Raw genomic sequence first — 14,310 nt, 5'->3', positions numbered from 1 at the left:
AAAGATAGAAATTACTGAAATTCCTTCTCCCTACTAGTCCTGGACAAACAAATTTTACAAAAAAACTTTTACAAAATATAAAGAATTAGTTTCTTCCCACTAGCAATCACTGAAAATTTTTTTCCAAAAAAGAAAAGAATTTTTTTTAAAAAACTATGTTTTTTCTACATAGATTCAAATTAACTAAAAAACGTCTATGTGTTCGATAATAACGGTCATCATTCTTGTCCCAGGAAGCATCAGCCGGCAGATCGATCGGTTTTAGAGAGCAAGCTCGCGCTAGAATAAGCTGATAGTGTCAAAATTGGCCTCAATATTTCTAACTCAAACGTGTTGCGAACTAGTCACAAGTTTTCTATCATTTTATTCATATTTAAGGACCCCCGTCAACAATTTTCGAAAAATCTATTTTCGGAATTTCAAAATTTTGACCCCGGACTCTACAGGTCAAAAACGATTTTGAGGTTTTATTTTTACGGTGTCTATCTCGGCTCTAACACCCTCAAAATCGCGTTTGAAAATATGATTTTTTGACTAAAATTGTCCCAAAGTCCCAATTTAGCTAAAATTACAGATTTTTATTGGTCAAAAAGTGCACCGAAAAAGTTTTTATGATGAATTGAAGTTCTAGGCACACTAAGAAGCCAAAATTTGGCTTTTTTGAAATTTTCGACTTTTTGAGGAAAATTTGAGGGGGGGAGGGTCCTTAAACTTTTATTCTCAGCAGTAACTCATAACTTCACGTTGGTCTTGAAGAAACTACTAGTAATCTCTCTTTCCGAAAAAAGTCAAGCATCACACAGTTGGACTTTCGTGTAATCTTGAGGACCAGGACAGACTTTTTAAAAAGGCTTTTCTACGTGAAGTTGTTTTGTTTTTGTATTTATTTAGGGAAGATGGTGGTATGGACATTCTATGGATTTATGCAAACTACAGATGGTATACTGAACTTTAGAACTTTTGATAAAGAAATCATTTTCAATTGTATCCATTGTACATTCGTTGGCGGTATGCATTTAGGCGGTAATTTCTGACGAAGTTGTTTCCCTTCGGTACGTAACTCCCATCTCCTGCCGTCGACTGATAAGAGCCTGGATACTTGACGACGTTGATTGGCATGTTCATTTTTGTAAGCATTCGTCTGTACTCAGCAAAACTGTTTCCTCGCGATCTCGCAAGGACAGATTCGAGCAAAACCAGAAAAACGACTTTAAAATTCATTGACTTACTATTTGTAACTGAAACGAATGGATAGGGCAACCTTGTTTTATAGCGCAGTTTAAATCCATTCGCGTCAGAAAAAATGTCAAATCACATGAGTAAGTGCGTTAACGAAGACGTTTTGACAGTCTTCTATGAGACACCTAAAGTGCCAATTTTATGACTTGGAGAATATTTTTATCGAAAGCACGTGAGTAACAATTTCTATAAATAACAACCATTTCTTGAAACTGTGAATAATGTCTTCACGAAGCATATCGTCGAGTTTAGAGTTATTTAGGCCGATTGGCCAAACGTCAATCTGTTTCTCTTTCGTCTACTAATTGCGTTTGGACAATCACCGAACATTTCACTCTCGTATTTTCAAAATTTCAGATTCTCTCTCATAGTTGACCAGTTTACTCGGCGTTCTCTTCAGTCGTTTAGGGGAAAACTTAATTAACATCTACCTAGAAGAAGATTCGTTTTGCTCATATCTCCCTAACCCTCCCAAGGGGGACTCACTGCCCTTGGGATGGTCAGCTTTGCCGCGAAGGGACCGGGCGCTTTTTGACCCCGGCAGAACAAACACAAAGGAATCTTACCTATCTAGAAAGAATTTTGAATTCCGTAGTTACCGTGGTTTTCCATTTTAAGAGCGCCCAATTTAAGAGCGTTTTCGCCAACATTTTGCAAATTATGTTATCTGCGAAAATTCCAATTTAAGAGCGTTTTTGAAGATTTTTATGCAATCAAAAAATTTTTAGACTCAAATAAATCATTAACTAAAACGTGTAATCTCTGACTGCTTTTCCGGCCATTTTAAAGTCAATGGTTTGGCAGTGTCGGCTCCTTCTGTCATTTGAACTTGAGGTTCTTCTTCAATCTCCATCGCCGACGGACCATCAGGGTCGGAGCTCTTTTGCTTTTAATCTGATTCCTAGATATTTAATTTACCTATTCCTACAAAGGCTAGAAAATGTACCCTGAGGCATGTCTTCCCCATCATTTTCCTTCGGATTATCTATTAGATCTCCATGACAGTCTTTCTCCCATCCTTTCTTTTTGAGCCTTCACCAGAATCTGCGCATATTTTTTCTTCTAAGCCAAAGACATGTGTTTTTCTTTTCTTCTCCTGGCATTTTCGTTGTTTAAATTTTGAAGAATGAAAGAGATCAGATTAAGAAAAAGCGCTCGAGCAAAATCCTGAAAAAATCACTCACGTTCTCATCTTGATATACAATTACTTTTGCTTCTAGATCTTTTCTGTTTCATACTTTCGAAATTCCCTGAAAAATGAAAATAACCACTGTCGTCCTATATCGATAGAAAAATTTCCAATTTAAGAGCGTTTTAAGCAAACCCTGTCATCTAAAAAACGCTCTTAAAATGGAAAACCACGGTATTTAAAATTTTCAAACAAGGTTCTCTCACTCTCTTTGAAATGGTTACATAAAGTATAAATGCAAAGGTTCAAGTCTGCATGAAAAATCAAGTTTGTCTTAATTCGGATCTGTACAAATCTCTAACTGGCTTATGAGCTGTGTTTTTGGTGGAAATATGTGCCGGCCCGAGGTTTAAAAATGTGGTGAAAAGGGCACAATCGCCCTGGGCTCGCAGCGGGCAGCCTGATTTCGGGCACACGCCACAAAGCCAGAGCCTTCCCAATCAAAGTTATCAATCACACGGAGGGTGGACGTCGCCGACAGCGCTGGGCACGCCGCCAGGGCAACTTCGCTCTTTCAAGACGCCAATCGTGGGATGAGAGACCAAAAATAAGGGTTGACATTTATAGCCGCGCACTATCCAAAGTAGACCGTTTCTTTGATTCTTTGAAATTTCAGTTAAGTTTTTTTTTTACAGGCAAACGACAGTATCGATCGAAAATTTTTATATCAGTTATTTTTAACATATTATTTATTGATTCAAACAAAAGTTCACAATCTGAACTTGGCAGAGTTCTTTTTATGAGACCAAAAAAGTTTGCTTACAACGATGAGAATTGTTATAAATCAGCAAGATTAAACAGAAATCGTTATTGATTGCCCCCTTCTTGATTGAAAGTCGTTGAACACGGGAAATCAAAGAAGAGCTCAATAATTTCGACAAATTAAAATTATGTCCCAGAGGACGACCATACCGTCGCTCTAGCATTTCCCTCTGCTTCCTTCGGGAGATTACTGTTCAAACAAAATGCGTGTGTATTTACGAGCGTTTATGAACCACATGCCGTCATTTTCCTTTGTGCTGCTTCGACCAGCTAAAAAATATGTGTTTAAGCCGGCAACTCATTCCGAAAGGAAAACTGTAGCATCATAAAAACGAAGAGACGCGCAAACCGCGCCGTAGTTATCACTTACTGTCAGAGAGAAAAGAAGCTCTTTTCTTGAAATGGGAGTTTTGAGGAGATACTTTGAATGCGACAACGTTAAATGCAAAAACAAATGGTCCAGCATCGCTTATCAGATGGATGAGCAGCAATGTCCTGAATGCAAAAAAATCTGTCATTTTGTAAAAACAAAGCAAAAAAAGAAGAATGGATTTCTAATTGGGACTTATGTTTGCAAAGGTAAGAACTTTGTAATCTTTATAAATCAAGGCTAAGCTTAATTAAGGACGAAAGGGCAAAAAGTGCGGCCGAGAGTGGAAATCAGCTGTTGCTTTCAAAGGTTCCTGGCAAATGTGCACTAGATGCCAGACACGCTGTCACCCGGATCACGTTTTTGGTAAGAAAACTTATTTTGTTCGTCTTCTTAATTTCACCAGAACACGATTATGAGGATGTCACGACTGTAGCTTCGATTTCTTCTGAAATTGCGAGCGTCAATATTGATGACAACAATAATGAGAGAACATCAAAGGCTGGAGGTAGCTCAGTGGCAAATCAAGAAGCATCGCCATCTACTCAAAATATGCCTGCCACAAGTGAAACTACTGGAAACAAGGAAGAAGACGAATCTCATCTCCCCAAGCGTCAAGTTCAAAATGACAGGGGTCACATCATGGCTAACTGCGGCGAATGCATTTTTCTAGGACAGTGCTGCGTAAAATACTACGAGTTCATAAGAAATCCCGAAAAAGAAAAGGCTGCAAAAAAGAAAGCTGACAAGCTCCGACCAATGCTGAAGATAAAAATGTACGAAGAGCAAAATATTCATATTGCTCTTGTAAAAAATATGATGGGAGGGGACGAGCAAAAGGCGATGCTACAGAAGATCGACGAAGAGGGCCTTCCATCATCTGGACCCGAAGATGAAAATCCACCTCCACAGCCCCCAGCCCATAAACGACGATATCGAAAGCGAAAATCGAAGAAGCCAAAAAAGCAAGAGTGATGATTAGAAACTTCGTCAACATCGTAATCTGCTACCAATAAATCAATTTACTTAATTTATAGTAAATTCTAATTATATTTGAATGAATAAATACTTGATTCATCGACATTGTTTTCATGATATCAAATACGAAAGTTATGAGTAGCCCCGTATTTACCACTCGTTTTTTTTTTTGTATTTGCTCTTTATTGACTGACAGATAAATTTATCTAAATGAGTGTGAAGGAAAGGGGGCAGTGAACTTAGGGGAAATTTAAACTATTGCTCCATTTTTTCTCCAAAAACGTTATTGGCAATTTCATCAAGGCCAATCGCTCGTAGGGTCTCCATAAGAACCTCGGAGGTTGCTTCTGCACCATTTTTATCTTGCCAGGTGCACTAAATGAAAAATAGAACAAAACAATAGGACTCTACTCTTACCAGGGCAATTCTCGCACGCAAAGCATCGTCCTCGGCATCTTCTTCGCAGTTTTTAATGTCTTTCGCTGTTATATGCCGAAGCTCTTCTGCCAGTTCCTTCCATTTGTCGCCAAGTTCCGTTGATAGTTTGTCTATCTGCTCGGATGTGACTCTTCCATCGGGCGCTGGAGTTTCTGATTCCTCTCGCGGCGGCGTTTTCAGAAGCTCTTTTTCATCTTCAAACTCATTTGTGTCCGCTTCCGCGTCTTAAGTTTTTATTAAGACATGTTATATTTATAACAATTGCTTTAGCAAATAATAGGATTACCTAAAGTTTTGTTCTCTTCATTCTCTTCCTTTGGCTCTTTGTCAGCGACCTCCTTGAGCAGTTTCTTCAGAATATGCTCGAGATACTTGGGCACGGCCAAATGATGCATACTCGCGGGCTGGAGGGAGAAGAAATGCGGCGAAGCGTGAGCAAGAAGTCGGAGTGATCGCCATCCGAACTCTGCGTTCTTGTAGCACTTGTATTGATCTTCAATTTCATTCGCTGGATCGGCGTGCTCCATCGCTTCTTCGAAGAATGTATGCACCTTTGGAATGAACTGGCGGTTCTCTGTCTTGCACGCTTCCAGATTTGGCAAGGATCGACCCCAGAGCTTCGTCAGTTCGGGGCTTCCGAGTCCTAAAATTTGTAATATCCTTTCAATTTCTTTATCGGATCATACCAAGTTTCTTGTCGCTCATATAATCATCAAAAATAGTCTTTCTCTTCTTTGGTCGCGACGCTCCGTCCTTATCTTTTTCGCGCATAAATCTTGGACAGCCTTCGTTCTTCCACTTGACCCAAAAGGCTTCTCGCTCGATGAGATGTTTGACGAAAAGCACATATTTCTTGCCATTTGGTGGCGTTTCTTGAAGCAGCTCGTAAATGGTCTTTTCTGTGTTTCGAATCCACTCTCGACTGGCAAAGGGGAGGACGTTTGTTGCTGATCGGAATTTTACGTAACCTGAATAGAAAAGTTATGAAAATGGATGATTGATGGTAATCTACCTGTGAGATACTGGAAAAGGAACAAAATCTCAGTCAAAATCTGTCTTCTGAAGCTCGGATCATTCAACTGAAGCTCCAAAAGATTAAACGACGTCAAAAATTTTGGGAAGTAAACGATTTGGCCATTGGATTTCATCTCCACATCGAGCGAATCGTAGTCAACTTCCTTTTTACTTCGTTTTTCTTCTTCATCTTCGTTGACTTCAAGTTTGAAATTGGTGAAAGCAGTGTTGATCGTATTTACAGCCTTTTCGAACTCGGCGAATTTAGATGGCTCGTAAAGTTGAAGAGGATTGCGAAAAAAGTCTTGCACGCTCCAGAGACTGTTGTACAGCTCTCTGTTTTCTGTCTCGTCGTCTTCGATTCTAGTAAAGTCAGTTTCGTTGTCAAGATTGAAGTTAGAGTTCAAATTGAGCGCCGACTTTTCGCTAATCGGGAAGATCCGGGTAAGGAAAATGTGAATCCGGCCGCAGAAAACATTGTTTTGCGATTGACTCTTTTTGGTTAAAAATTTTCTATTCAATTATCGATTAAACTTAATGATTAACCGTTTTCCTAAGTCGACGTAAAAGATCGTTGCAGTTCCGCAAGAGCTGGTTTTTGCAAGCGTTGACGTAAAATTGCGCTGATTTCCAAATTGGAGTCTGTTTCTCAACGAAGTCAAAGATCTTCTCACAATCGTCAAGAGTAGAGCATTCAAGTGCATCGGAAATGAGAGCCAGTGGCGTCAGAACAGAGCAAAGACCCTTTCTGGCGCAGGAAGTTGCGAAAGTCAAAAGACTGAACATTTAAGAAGACTTTTGGCTGCTATATATTCACCTGATGACGCTAGAAATATCACTGGTTGTGACAAGAACTTCTTGAAGCTTTACTTTCAAGCACTGATCTGCTACTTGCTTTTTGTCTGCGTCAGTTCCCTGAGTCGCGCTAAAATATCCATCATTTCAGCGATCAAAAATGATTGAGCACCTATATCTGGAGATAAACTCATTTGGCTTGCCCCCAACAAAGTCCTTATCAAATCCCTCCGAAAAACTGCTCAAAGTCAAGGTGAAATCGAATTCTGACGGCGCTTGTACCATCTGTCTAGGTCTGAATAAGAGATCCTTTTTATTTGAATTTTGTCGACAGGGCGTAGTTTATTTTTCTAGAGACAGATATCATGGTGTAATCAGCCTCTATTTAGAGGGGCAGTTGGGTTGCAGAAGTCGCTATTTATGAGCTTTTTTGGTTCATGTATTCGTCCATTTGTGCATCCAGTCCTTTCTGTAAATCATTTGAGTTAGCATATGTTGGTAAAAGGGATGATTTTACCTTTGTTTTGCTCATGTATTCATCCAGTTGGGAGTCGAGGCCGCCCTTAGTCTTGAGCATGTACGAATCCATCTCTGCATCAAGATCTTCAGCGGAAACTGGTTTTCTGAAACATAAACGTCAGATAAGTCGGTTCTTTAACAACCTTACCGGGTGGTTTTGCCTCCTCGTCCACCACCACGAGCTCCTCCTCGGCCTCCTCTTGTAGCGCCACCTCTCGTGGCACCGCCTCTTTTGCCTCCTCGACCCCGCGCTGCTTGGGTATGCTTGAGCTGGCTCAACTCGCGCTCCGTGTCTCGAAGCATTGATGTGGCCTTTGCCAAAGCCCGATTTGCCCTGAACATGCGTTATTCTCCTTTATTCCTTCAGAGTTGCTTACGATTGCCTGGCAGACAAGTTGCCAGCTCCGCCGGATGAGTTTCTCTTTCCCACTCGTCCAGCCATGGCTGATCGCTTATTGATACCAGATTGTCTGAGCGAGGCGGAGAATCCCCGAGCGCCCCCCTGGCCAACATCGCCGATTCTGTTAACGACGGGCCGTCGAGCTGCTGAAAATAGAGATCTGTTACCAACTAGAATTCCAAAAGAACGCTATTACGTGCTGATCGACGCTCGAGCTCTTCGGCAAATCGGCGGTTTCTCTCGGATCCAGGGGCAATTCCAGCACCAGTACGACCACCAGACAGCTGCTAAAGAGGGAGATACATACCGGACTACGGTGAGATTACAGTGGTGTGAAAGCCTGAGCTGTTTGTAGCTCTTAGTGGTACCAAAGGTTTGGAATACTCTTCTCTCTCTATTTCTTTGGGTATATTTCTAATTTCCATAATAAAATTGATAATTATAAAAGTTAATAAACCCGTTCCAAAAGCTACATTTCCATATCGAGTTTTCTGGCGAATTCGCAAGATTCAACCTTTTTTTGGACTGAGCAATGAGCATTTTTTTGAGAACAGAAGAGTAAAAGAGACAGTTGCCTGCTTGTTTTTAGGGTTTTCCTAATTCTAGCAGGCGACAGAGATTTTCAGAATCTTTCAGAGAGAAGATTGGACATTTACCCTGGTTGGCTCTTCAGTTGGACGACTTCGCATGATTTTTGAGAAGCGATCATTGAGACTGGTGGAAGTCGTCGATTTTAGCACAAGTTTGGTGGCTGACATTTTTTACGGATTTGTCAGTCTAAAAATTTAAATAAAAGAATTTCTTCAAAGCGCATATTTTTCTCCAAAAATTTCTTCTCTGATTTCATGAATTACTCCCTCGTTTGAGAAAAGATCTCTGAAAAGCATAAAATCAAGAAATAAAGCGATTGAGATATTCTCCGTTTGAGAAATGATTGGCCTCTGAGAACTGGCGCGCCCAATCGCGAAGGCGCAAAAAGACAGAGAAAAATTTGGAAAATCTCCAATTTGAAACAGGACATTTCAATTTCGCCGGTTCCGTTGGAGATTTCGCTCGTGTGAATCAGAAAGAATGGACATCGAAGATCTTGCGGATAAGGGAGAAATAAGGTAGAACTTCATGTTTTTGACTTTTAGTTTTCGCCCCGGGGCATGTTTTTCTTTGCTTGGCGCGTGTTCTCATAAAAATATATCAACAACTGTTGTCCTTCAGGGAAGATGGTGATTTCAACAAAGGGAAAGTTGTCACTCGCCGCCACAAAAGAAGAATTCGCAATGCCGAGGCCGTCGAGGCGGATTCAAGCTTCGCCCGGGGCCAAAAGATTTACGTGCGCACCTGGGGATGTACTCACAACACTTCCGATTCAGAGTACATGGCCGGCCAAGTGAGTCTTATAAACGATGTTGGAACTTGAATTATCGACTCTCAATTCAAGTTATTCTAGCATTGAGTTTAAGTTTTATGCTCGGTAATTTGTCTTGAACGCATCCGGTGGCAAATAACTTCTGCCGTAAACTTGTCTATTTCGTTTTACGGAAAATGCAAACACCAAAAATTCATATTCGACCGAAATATGTTTAATTTTGGAATCAAGGAAGATAAAATCTTAGAGATTAGAACTTTGTAGAGCTTTTAATAATTGAAGAAAGTGGCGATTGTCACCTACTGACTTTGGCCGAGCGTGTTTTTGTGATTCGGGAGACAATGAAGGCACCATAGAAACATTTTCATCAACTGTCATGAATAGATCATTCCATTGTGAAAGGGCTTTGAGCCCGTTTATCCTTCCCGTATTGGATTGACTGCATTTTCCAAAGAAACGAGATACATTGACGCCCAAAATCTGAGAGAATTTATTTTCACATGAGACAGGCAGAAATTAAGACGGTTGCTTTTAGCTGGCGGAAGCGGGATATGATGTTAAACTTGACGATTCGAAGAGATTGGAATGCGATCTTTGGGTGAGTTTTAATTTGCCGCTTACAGAAGCTCTTTCCTTTTATTAAAAACGTCGAATTTATTTGGAATTATTTCAGCTTTCAGCTTTATGTAAAGACGAAATTTTTATTAGACGCAAATTTTGGAATTCAAGCTTGAGATTTGACGAGTCTTAAATTTGATTTTTGAAGTTGTTGAACAGCTGCACCGTAAAAGCGCCAGCAGAAGATCATTTCAAGAATGCGATCAGCGCCGCGCAGAAAGTAAACATCCCAGTCGTCGTTGCTGGCTGCGTGCCTCAAGGAGCCCCCAGCGATAAGTTTGTCAAGGGCCTCTCTACCATCGGCGTACAGCAGATTGACCGGGTCGTTGAAGGTTCGTAAATTTACATTTTTTGCAGAGGAAAAATAGAGAGAAATTTCAAAATCGAGAGTATTTAACGGTTATTGTGCACAGTTAGAGCAATTAGCTTTGATATTTTATCGAGTTTTATGAAAGTCAAAGAGTAGATCCATTTTTAACTAAAGTTCAGCAGTTGACTTTTGAGCTGTACATTTGGTTTCTTCATTTTTCACTGTTATTTATGTCGATATTACCTTTTGTCTTACACAAATTTGACACCTTGATTTTGATCAATACTATCCGATCAGTTTGAGGCAAATATAAAACCGAGAACTATCTTTGATCGATGAAACACGAGCAAATAATCATTTTGATATGCAAAAAATCGCCCGACAATCATTTTGATATTTGCAGAGCTTCCATTATCGTTTCGATATGTCTTTGATGGAAGGGGTCTGACAAGAAACGGCCTGTCCAAGTTTTGGATTTGCGAGGAAAAGTAACTCTGAAAAAAAGAAATGTTCTATATCGTTCTGAAATTTTGTTTTATTGAACTTGAATTGATAATAAAAATGCAGCTTTTTAAATTTATTGAAAGTGCGAGTGGCGCTTTTGAAAAGCAAATTTGGCTTTCGACAATTCTTCTTCATCTTTGTCATTTCGGCGTCATAAAACACAAAAAATTTAGTGGTGGAAGAGACACTGAAAGGAAACACGGTGAAATTGCTTGGACCCAAGAAGCGATCCGGAAAAAGAATCGGAGGTGCTGACTTGGGGCTTCCGAAAGTAAGAAGAAACGCGTTGATTGAGATTATCTCCATAAATACAGGCTGTTTAAACTCTTGCACTTACTGGTAAGCCCCCTAAAGCTTCACTATCGCTGCACTTATAATCGTCACTGTACTCCAATCCGCAACGATTGCATATTTTAATATTTTCTTTGAAGCAAAACGAAACATGCTCGAGGTGACCTGGCGAGTTACCCAATCGACGAGATCGTCGCTCGCTTCGAACAGGCTTTTCAGGAAGGAATCGTTGAAATCTGGCTTACCAGCGAAGACACGGGTAAAACAGCAAATCTATTTCCTTTTTCCCAAGAGAAATTTAAGGCGCTTACGGACGAGATATCGGAACAAACATTGTTGAGCTTCTAAATGCTGTTGTGAAGACCATTCCAGATGGATGCATGATGAGAATAGGAATGACAAACCCGCCGTATATTCTTGAGCATTTAGAGGGAATCGCCAAAATTTTAAATCACCCAAGGTAGATTTTTTTTCAATATAAGAGTGACTGGACTTTCTTGTTCAGAGTCTACTCATTTCTTCATGTGCCAGTGCAATCCGGATCCGACGCTGTTCTGAATTCAATGAGAAGAGAATACAACAGAGAGGACTTTTGCAAAGTCGTTGACACCCTTAGGAGTAGTGTGCCCGATTGCAACATCGCTACAGGTAGACTACTAAACTATTGTAAAGATGGAAAGTAAATTCTCGAAGATATCATCGCCGGTTTTCCTACGGAGACAGAAGAAGATTTCGACGAGACAATATCGCTCTGCGAAAAGTACAAATTCCCTAGTTTGTTCATGAACCAATTCTTCCCGCGTCCAGGCACGCCGGCAGCAAAATGGGAGCAAATCCCGCGTCAAATCATCAAAGAACGAACGAAAAAATTATCGACCGTCTTCAAAAGGTAAATATTGTTTGAGAAATGTCGCCTCCAGAAGGGACTAAAGCAGGGACAAGAGTTCGACAAATATTGCATTTTCTCAGCTGATCCGTTTTTTGTGTTTTTTGCATGTGCACCTTCTTGGACACTTCTGCTTTTTTGACGTTCAACTACAGTTTACGACTGTAGATAAATCAAACAGACACGGAATAATTCTTGTGCTTTTAGCTATTTGCCGTTTGAGGGAAGAAAAGGCGAGCGCCACAGCGTCTTGATTACGGAAATGGCGCACGATAAAGTCTCCCTTGTCGGCCACACAAAATCTTATCACCAAATACTTGTCAAAGGAAACAGCGATGAATTGATGGGCAAACGAGTCGACGTCGTCGTCACCGAGACAACAAAACATTCGATGCTCGGTGAAATTATTTCAGAACCAAAGACTGTCGCGATTGCCCAAAATCTGCAAATTCTAAAAGAAAAGGAAAAGGCCAAACCGTGGGGCCAGAAGAAGCTTGAAGCGTTGAGTGAGATTGTAGACTTGAGAATAGTTGGCGCCATTGCCTGTGCTAGTTTTATTTATTTTGCAATTTCAAGACAGCGATCGAGCGTCAGTAATTGATCGCTCTCGCATTATATAAATTAAACAAGATCTTATTACAGTTAATTTTAACCCGAAATTAGTTTAGAAAAATGAGCAGATCGATGCAAAATCTGCTTCGAGAGTTTCGAGCCCTCTACGAAGAGCGTTTGAAACGGCTTGATTTGACGACTTCGCCAGAAAACTATCGAGCAAAATGCGAAATCTACCAACATTACGTCCACGATTTGTTGGAGCAAAACGACGCCTTGATCAATGCTCTGAAAGATTCCGAAATCAAGGTGGAAACATCTGCTGATATGGAGCGATCGCTGACTGAAGAGATCTCTTTGGCGAAAGGTTTTGAAGAGCAGCTTTTCGCTTGCCGCCAAGAGAAGATTCACCTCGAAGTGGAAAACGAAGATCTCCAACAGCAAGCTGTTCGATTGAGAGAAATGCTCGACGATGCGGACAATGGAAAAGAAACGCTCGAAAGCGCCATTTCTATCGCACACGACGATCTAGCGAAGCTCAGAATCGAACTTGAAGCCGTCCGTGGAGAAGTGAGAGATGCTGATCAGAAAAATCACACGGCAGAAAGCAAGTGTAGCCGAGTACAGTCAGATCTTCGACTGGAACAAGCAGAAAACCAGAAGCTCAACAGTCGACTTGATTCTTGTGAAAAATCGCTGGAGCGCGCCAAGTCTGAAAATCATTCCTTACAAAACAGACTCATCGCGCTAGAAAACGAACTCAACGAGAAATCCATCGAACTAGCGGGCATGGAACGGGAGTTGATCAGCTTCAAAGTCAGCCGGGACACTGGAATCGAGCAGAGTCACGTAGACAAGCAAGAAAAGCTCCTCCTTTCCGCGAAAGTAAGCGAATTGGAAAAAGAACTCAGGCCGCTGCGAGAGGAGCTATCTGAAAAAGGCGATAAATTGGTACGAGAGAAAGACTTGAGCATAGAACTCGCGTCGACGATTAGTCGACTGAGGGACCAGATCACCATCCAAGTTGAAAATTCTAAAAAGCTCGAGAAACAAAATCAGGACGTCAAAAGAAAGCTCAAAGAATCCCAAACTGAAGTTGAAGCGATTGACAAACGCCGCTCAGCGCTGACGTCTGAAAATCAGAAGCTCCGAGAGACGCTCCACAAGAGCCAACTCGAAAGGCAGCGGCTGAAAGACGAGACCTGTCAACAAGAAGTGACGATGAACGGCGAGATGCGGCAATTGAAGGAGCACATTGGCGACCTTCAGGAAAAGATCGATCGAAGAACCCGAGAGACAGAAGAGCTTTCGGACAGAGTCGGTCGTCTCACAGCTTCAGTTGCGACGCACAAAGTCGCAGAAAAATCAGCAAAGGATCATATCGGAGAGCTTCAAGTCGAAATATCCGACTATAGGCAGCGAATAGTAGAAGTTACTGCCGAAACTAAAAACTATGAAGACAGAATTTTAATACTCGACCAACAGTTGCATGATCGTGATGTCGAAATTGAAGCAATTCGATCATCCTTGAATACCAAGGCTGCCGAATGCGAAGAGCAGCTTTCAAACAGCTCAAAGGAAAGGTTCTTAAGTTTATTCTTTTTTCATATGATCATATTCTCAAAAGCGGGAACAGCGTAACATCTCATAAAAATTTGGTTCATTACTTTAGGAGTGAGCTCTCCATGGAACCGTTCAACTGCTCCGATCAGCACTTAATTCATTTCTTGAGTACTGAAGAAAAAAAAAATAAATTACCATTTTCACAGTTGATCGCGTATCTGTGAAGTATGTTGACGATATCTACTCCTGATAAATCCACACGAGCGAGGACGAGTGTAAATGTATAAAATAATAGCTTGCAAGAAGTCATTTGTTTTGAATATTTATTAAACGACGATTAAACCGCGCTTATAAGCACAGTTTATCTGAATTAACAATGCAAATTATATGATCGTTGTATTAACGATGTAGTATCGAGCGTCAACGATGGTTCTTCATGTTAAAATTTTCAATACCGGTGACTCTTCGCATTCCTGCATGACATGATCGTAGAGATCTGCTGTCATCTCTACACCTTCG

General features: G+C 40.8%; 5 protein-coding genes across 5 annotated transcripts in view; 3 read left to right on the top strand and 2 right to left on the bottom strand.

Moving 5' to 3' along the window:
* Nucleotides 1-3,517: 3,517 nt before the first annotated feature.
* On the top strand, nucleotides 3,518-4,561 carry LOC145711105 (uncharacterized). Its single transcript, XM_081788834.1, has 3 exons — nucleotides 3,518-3,769; nucleotides 3,816-3,926; nucleotides 3,967-4,561. Exons 1-3 carry the CDS (start codon nucleotides 3,592-3,594, stop codon nucleotides 4,533-4,535), a joined length of 858 nt encoding a protein of 285 aa, XP_081644960.1. The 5' UTR covers nucleotides 3,518-3,591; the 3' UTR covers nucleotides 4,536-4,561.
* Nucleotides 4,562-4,704: 143 nt separating this feature from the next.
* LOC145695416 (THO complex subunit 1-like) overlaps nucleotides 4,705-14,310 on the bottom strand; it is a 47,655-nt gene continuing 38,049 nt past the window's right edge. The window contains exons 2-9 of the mRNA XM_081772403.1: nucleotides 6,958-7,080; nucleotides 6,808-6,915; nucleotides 6,537-6,768; nucleotides 5,989-6,484; nucleotides 5,663-5,944; nucleotides 5,263-5,619; nucleotides 4,956-5,200; nucleotides 4,705-4,913 (exon numbers count right to left, since the gene is read on the bottom strand). Coding sequence (XP_081628529.1) covers nucleotides 4,794-4,913; nucleotides 4,956-5,200; nucleotides 5,263-5,619; nucleotides 5,663-5,944; nucleotides 5,989-6,484; nucleotides 6,537-6,768; nucleotides 6,808-6,915; nucleotides 6,958-7,070 — 1,953 coding nt within the window. The 5' untranslated portion in view covers nucleotides 7,071-7,080 and the 3' untranslated portion in view covers nucleotides 4,705-4,793. The remainder of the gene's footprint in view (nucleotides 4,914-4,955; nucleotides 5,201-5,262; nucleotides 5,620-5,662; nucleotides 5,945-5,988; nucleotides 6,485-6,536; nucleotides 6,769-6,807; nucleotides 6,916-6,957; nucleotides 7,081-14,310) is intronic.
* Nucleotides 7,095-8,320, bottom strand: LOC145695414 (uncharacterized). Its single transcript, XM_081772401.1, has 6 exons — nucleotides 8,162-8,320; nucleotides 7,901-8,092; nucleotides 7,682-7,850; nucleotides 7,453-7,638; nucleotides 7,303-7,408; nucleotides 7,095-7,254 (listed from the first exon to the last, which is right to left on the bottom strand). The coding sequence occupies exons 3-6, from the start codon at nucleotides 7,744-7,746 to the stop codon at nucleotides 7,204-7,206; spliced, it is 408 nt and encodes a 135-aa protein (XP_081628527.1). The 5' UTR covers nucleotides 7,747-7,850; nucleotides 7,901-8,092; nucleotides 8,162-8,320; the 3' UTR covers nucleotides 7,095-7,203.
* On the top strand, nucleotides 8,600-12,306 carry LOC145695410 (threonylcarbamoyladenosine tRNA methylthiotransferase-like). Its single transcript, XM_081772395.1, has 10 exons — nucleotides 8,600-8,813; nucleotides 8,917-9,088; nucleotides 9,603-9,665; nucleotides 9,834-10,017; nucleotides 10,673-10,838; nucleotides 10,931-11,049; nucleotides 11,094-11,250; nucleotides 11,296-11,438; nucleotides 11,484-11,679; nucleotides 11,884-12,306. Exons 1-10 carry the CDS (start codon nucleotides 8,776-8,778, stop codon nucleotides 12,275-12,277), a joined length of 1,632 nt encoding a protein of 543 aa, XP_081628521.1. The 5' UTR covers nucleotides 8,600-8,775; the 3' UTR covers nucleotides 12,278-12,306.
* On the top strand, nucleotides 12,319-14,055 carry LOC145695411 (uncharacterized). Its single transcript, XM_081772396.1, has one exon. It carries the CDS (start codon nucleotides 12,349-12,351, stop codon nucleotides 13,867-13,869), a length of 1,521 nt encoding a protein of 506 aa, XP_081628522.1. The 5' UTR covers nucleotides 12,319-12,348; the 3' UTR covers nucleotides 13,870-14,055.

Source organism: Oikopleura dioica, chromosome 1, assembly GCF_907165135.1.
Source record: "Oikopleura dioica chromosome 1, OKI2018_I68_1.0, whole genome shotgun sequence".
NCBI classification, from domain to species: Eukaryota; Metazoa; Chordata; class Appendicularia; order Copelata; family Oikopleuridae; genus Oikopleura; species Oikopleura dioica.
This window is presented reverse-complemented; position numbering and strand designations above follow the sequence as displayed.

What these genes read in the sequence shown, in the direction of transcription:
- LOC145711105 (XM_081788834.1), top strand. Translation starts at nt 3,592, where the DNA reads ATGGGAGTTTTGAGGAGATACTTTGAATGCGACAACGTTAAATGCAAA. An exon ending in TGGGACTTATGTTTGCAAAG is followed by an intron (nt 3,770 to 3,815) that starts GTAAGAACTTTG and finishes AGCTTAATTAAG; the next exon opens with GACGAAAGGGCAAAAAGTGC. An exon ending in TCACCCGGATCACGTTTTTG is followed by an intron (nt 3,927 to 3,966) that starts GTAAGAAAACTT and finishes TAATTTCACCAG; the next exon opens with AACACGATTATGAGGATGTC.
- LOC145695414 (XM_081772401.1), bottom strand. Translation starts at nt 7,746, where the DNA reads ATGGCTGGACGAGTGGGAAAGAGAAACTCATCCGGCGGAGCTGGCAAC. An exon ending in AACTTGTCTGCCAGGCAATC is followed by an intron (nt 7,639 to 7,681) that starts GTAAGCAACTCT and finishes ACGCATGTTCAG; the next exon opens with GGCAAATCGGGCTTTGGCAA. An exon ending in CGAGGAGGCAAAACCACCCG is followed by an intron (nt 7,409 to 7,452) that starts GTAAGGTTGTTA and finishes TTTATGTTTCAG; the next exon opens with AAAACCAGTTTCCGCTGAAG.
- LOC145695410 (XM_081772395.1), top strand. Translation starts at nt 8,776, where the DNA reads ATGGACATCGAAGATCTTGCGGATAAGGGAGAAATAAG. An exon ending in TTAAACTCTTGCACTTACTG is followed by an intron (nt 10,839 to 10,930) that starts GTAAGCCCCCTA and finishes TTTTCTTTGAAG; the next exon opens with CAAAACGAAACATGCTCGAG. An exon ending in GCTTACCAGCGAAGACACGG is followed by an intron (nt 11,050 to 11,093) that starts GTAAAACAGCAA and finishes GAGAAATTTAAG; the next exon opens with GCGCTTACGGACGAGATATC.
- LOC145695411 (XM_081772396.1), top strand. Translation starts at nt 12,349, where the DNA reads ATGAGCAGATCGATGCAAAATCTGCTTCGAGAGTTTCGAGCCCTCTAC.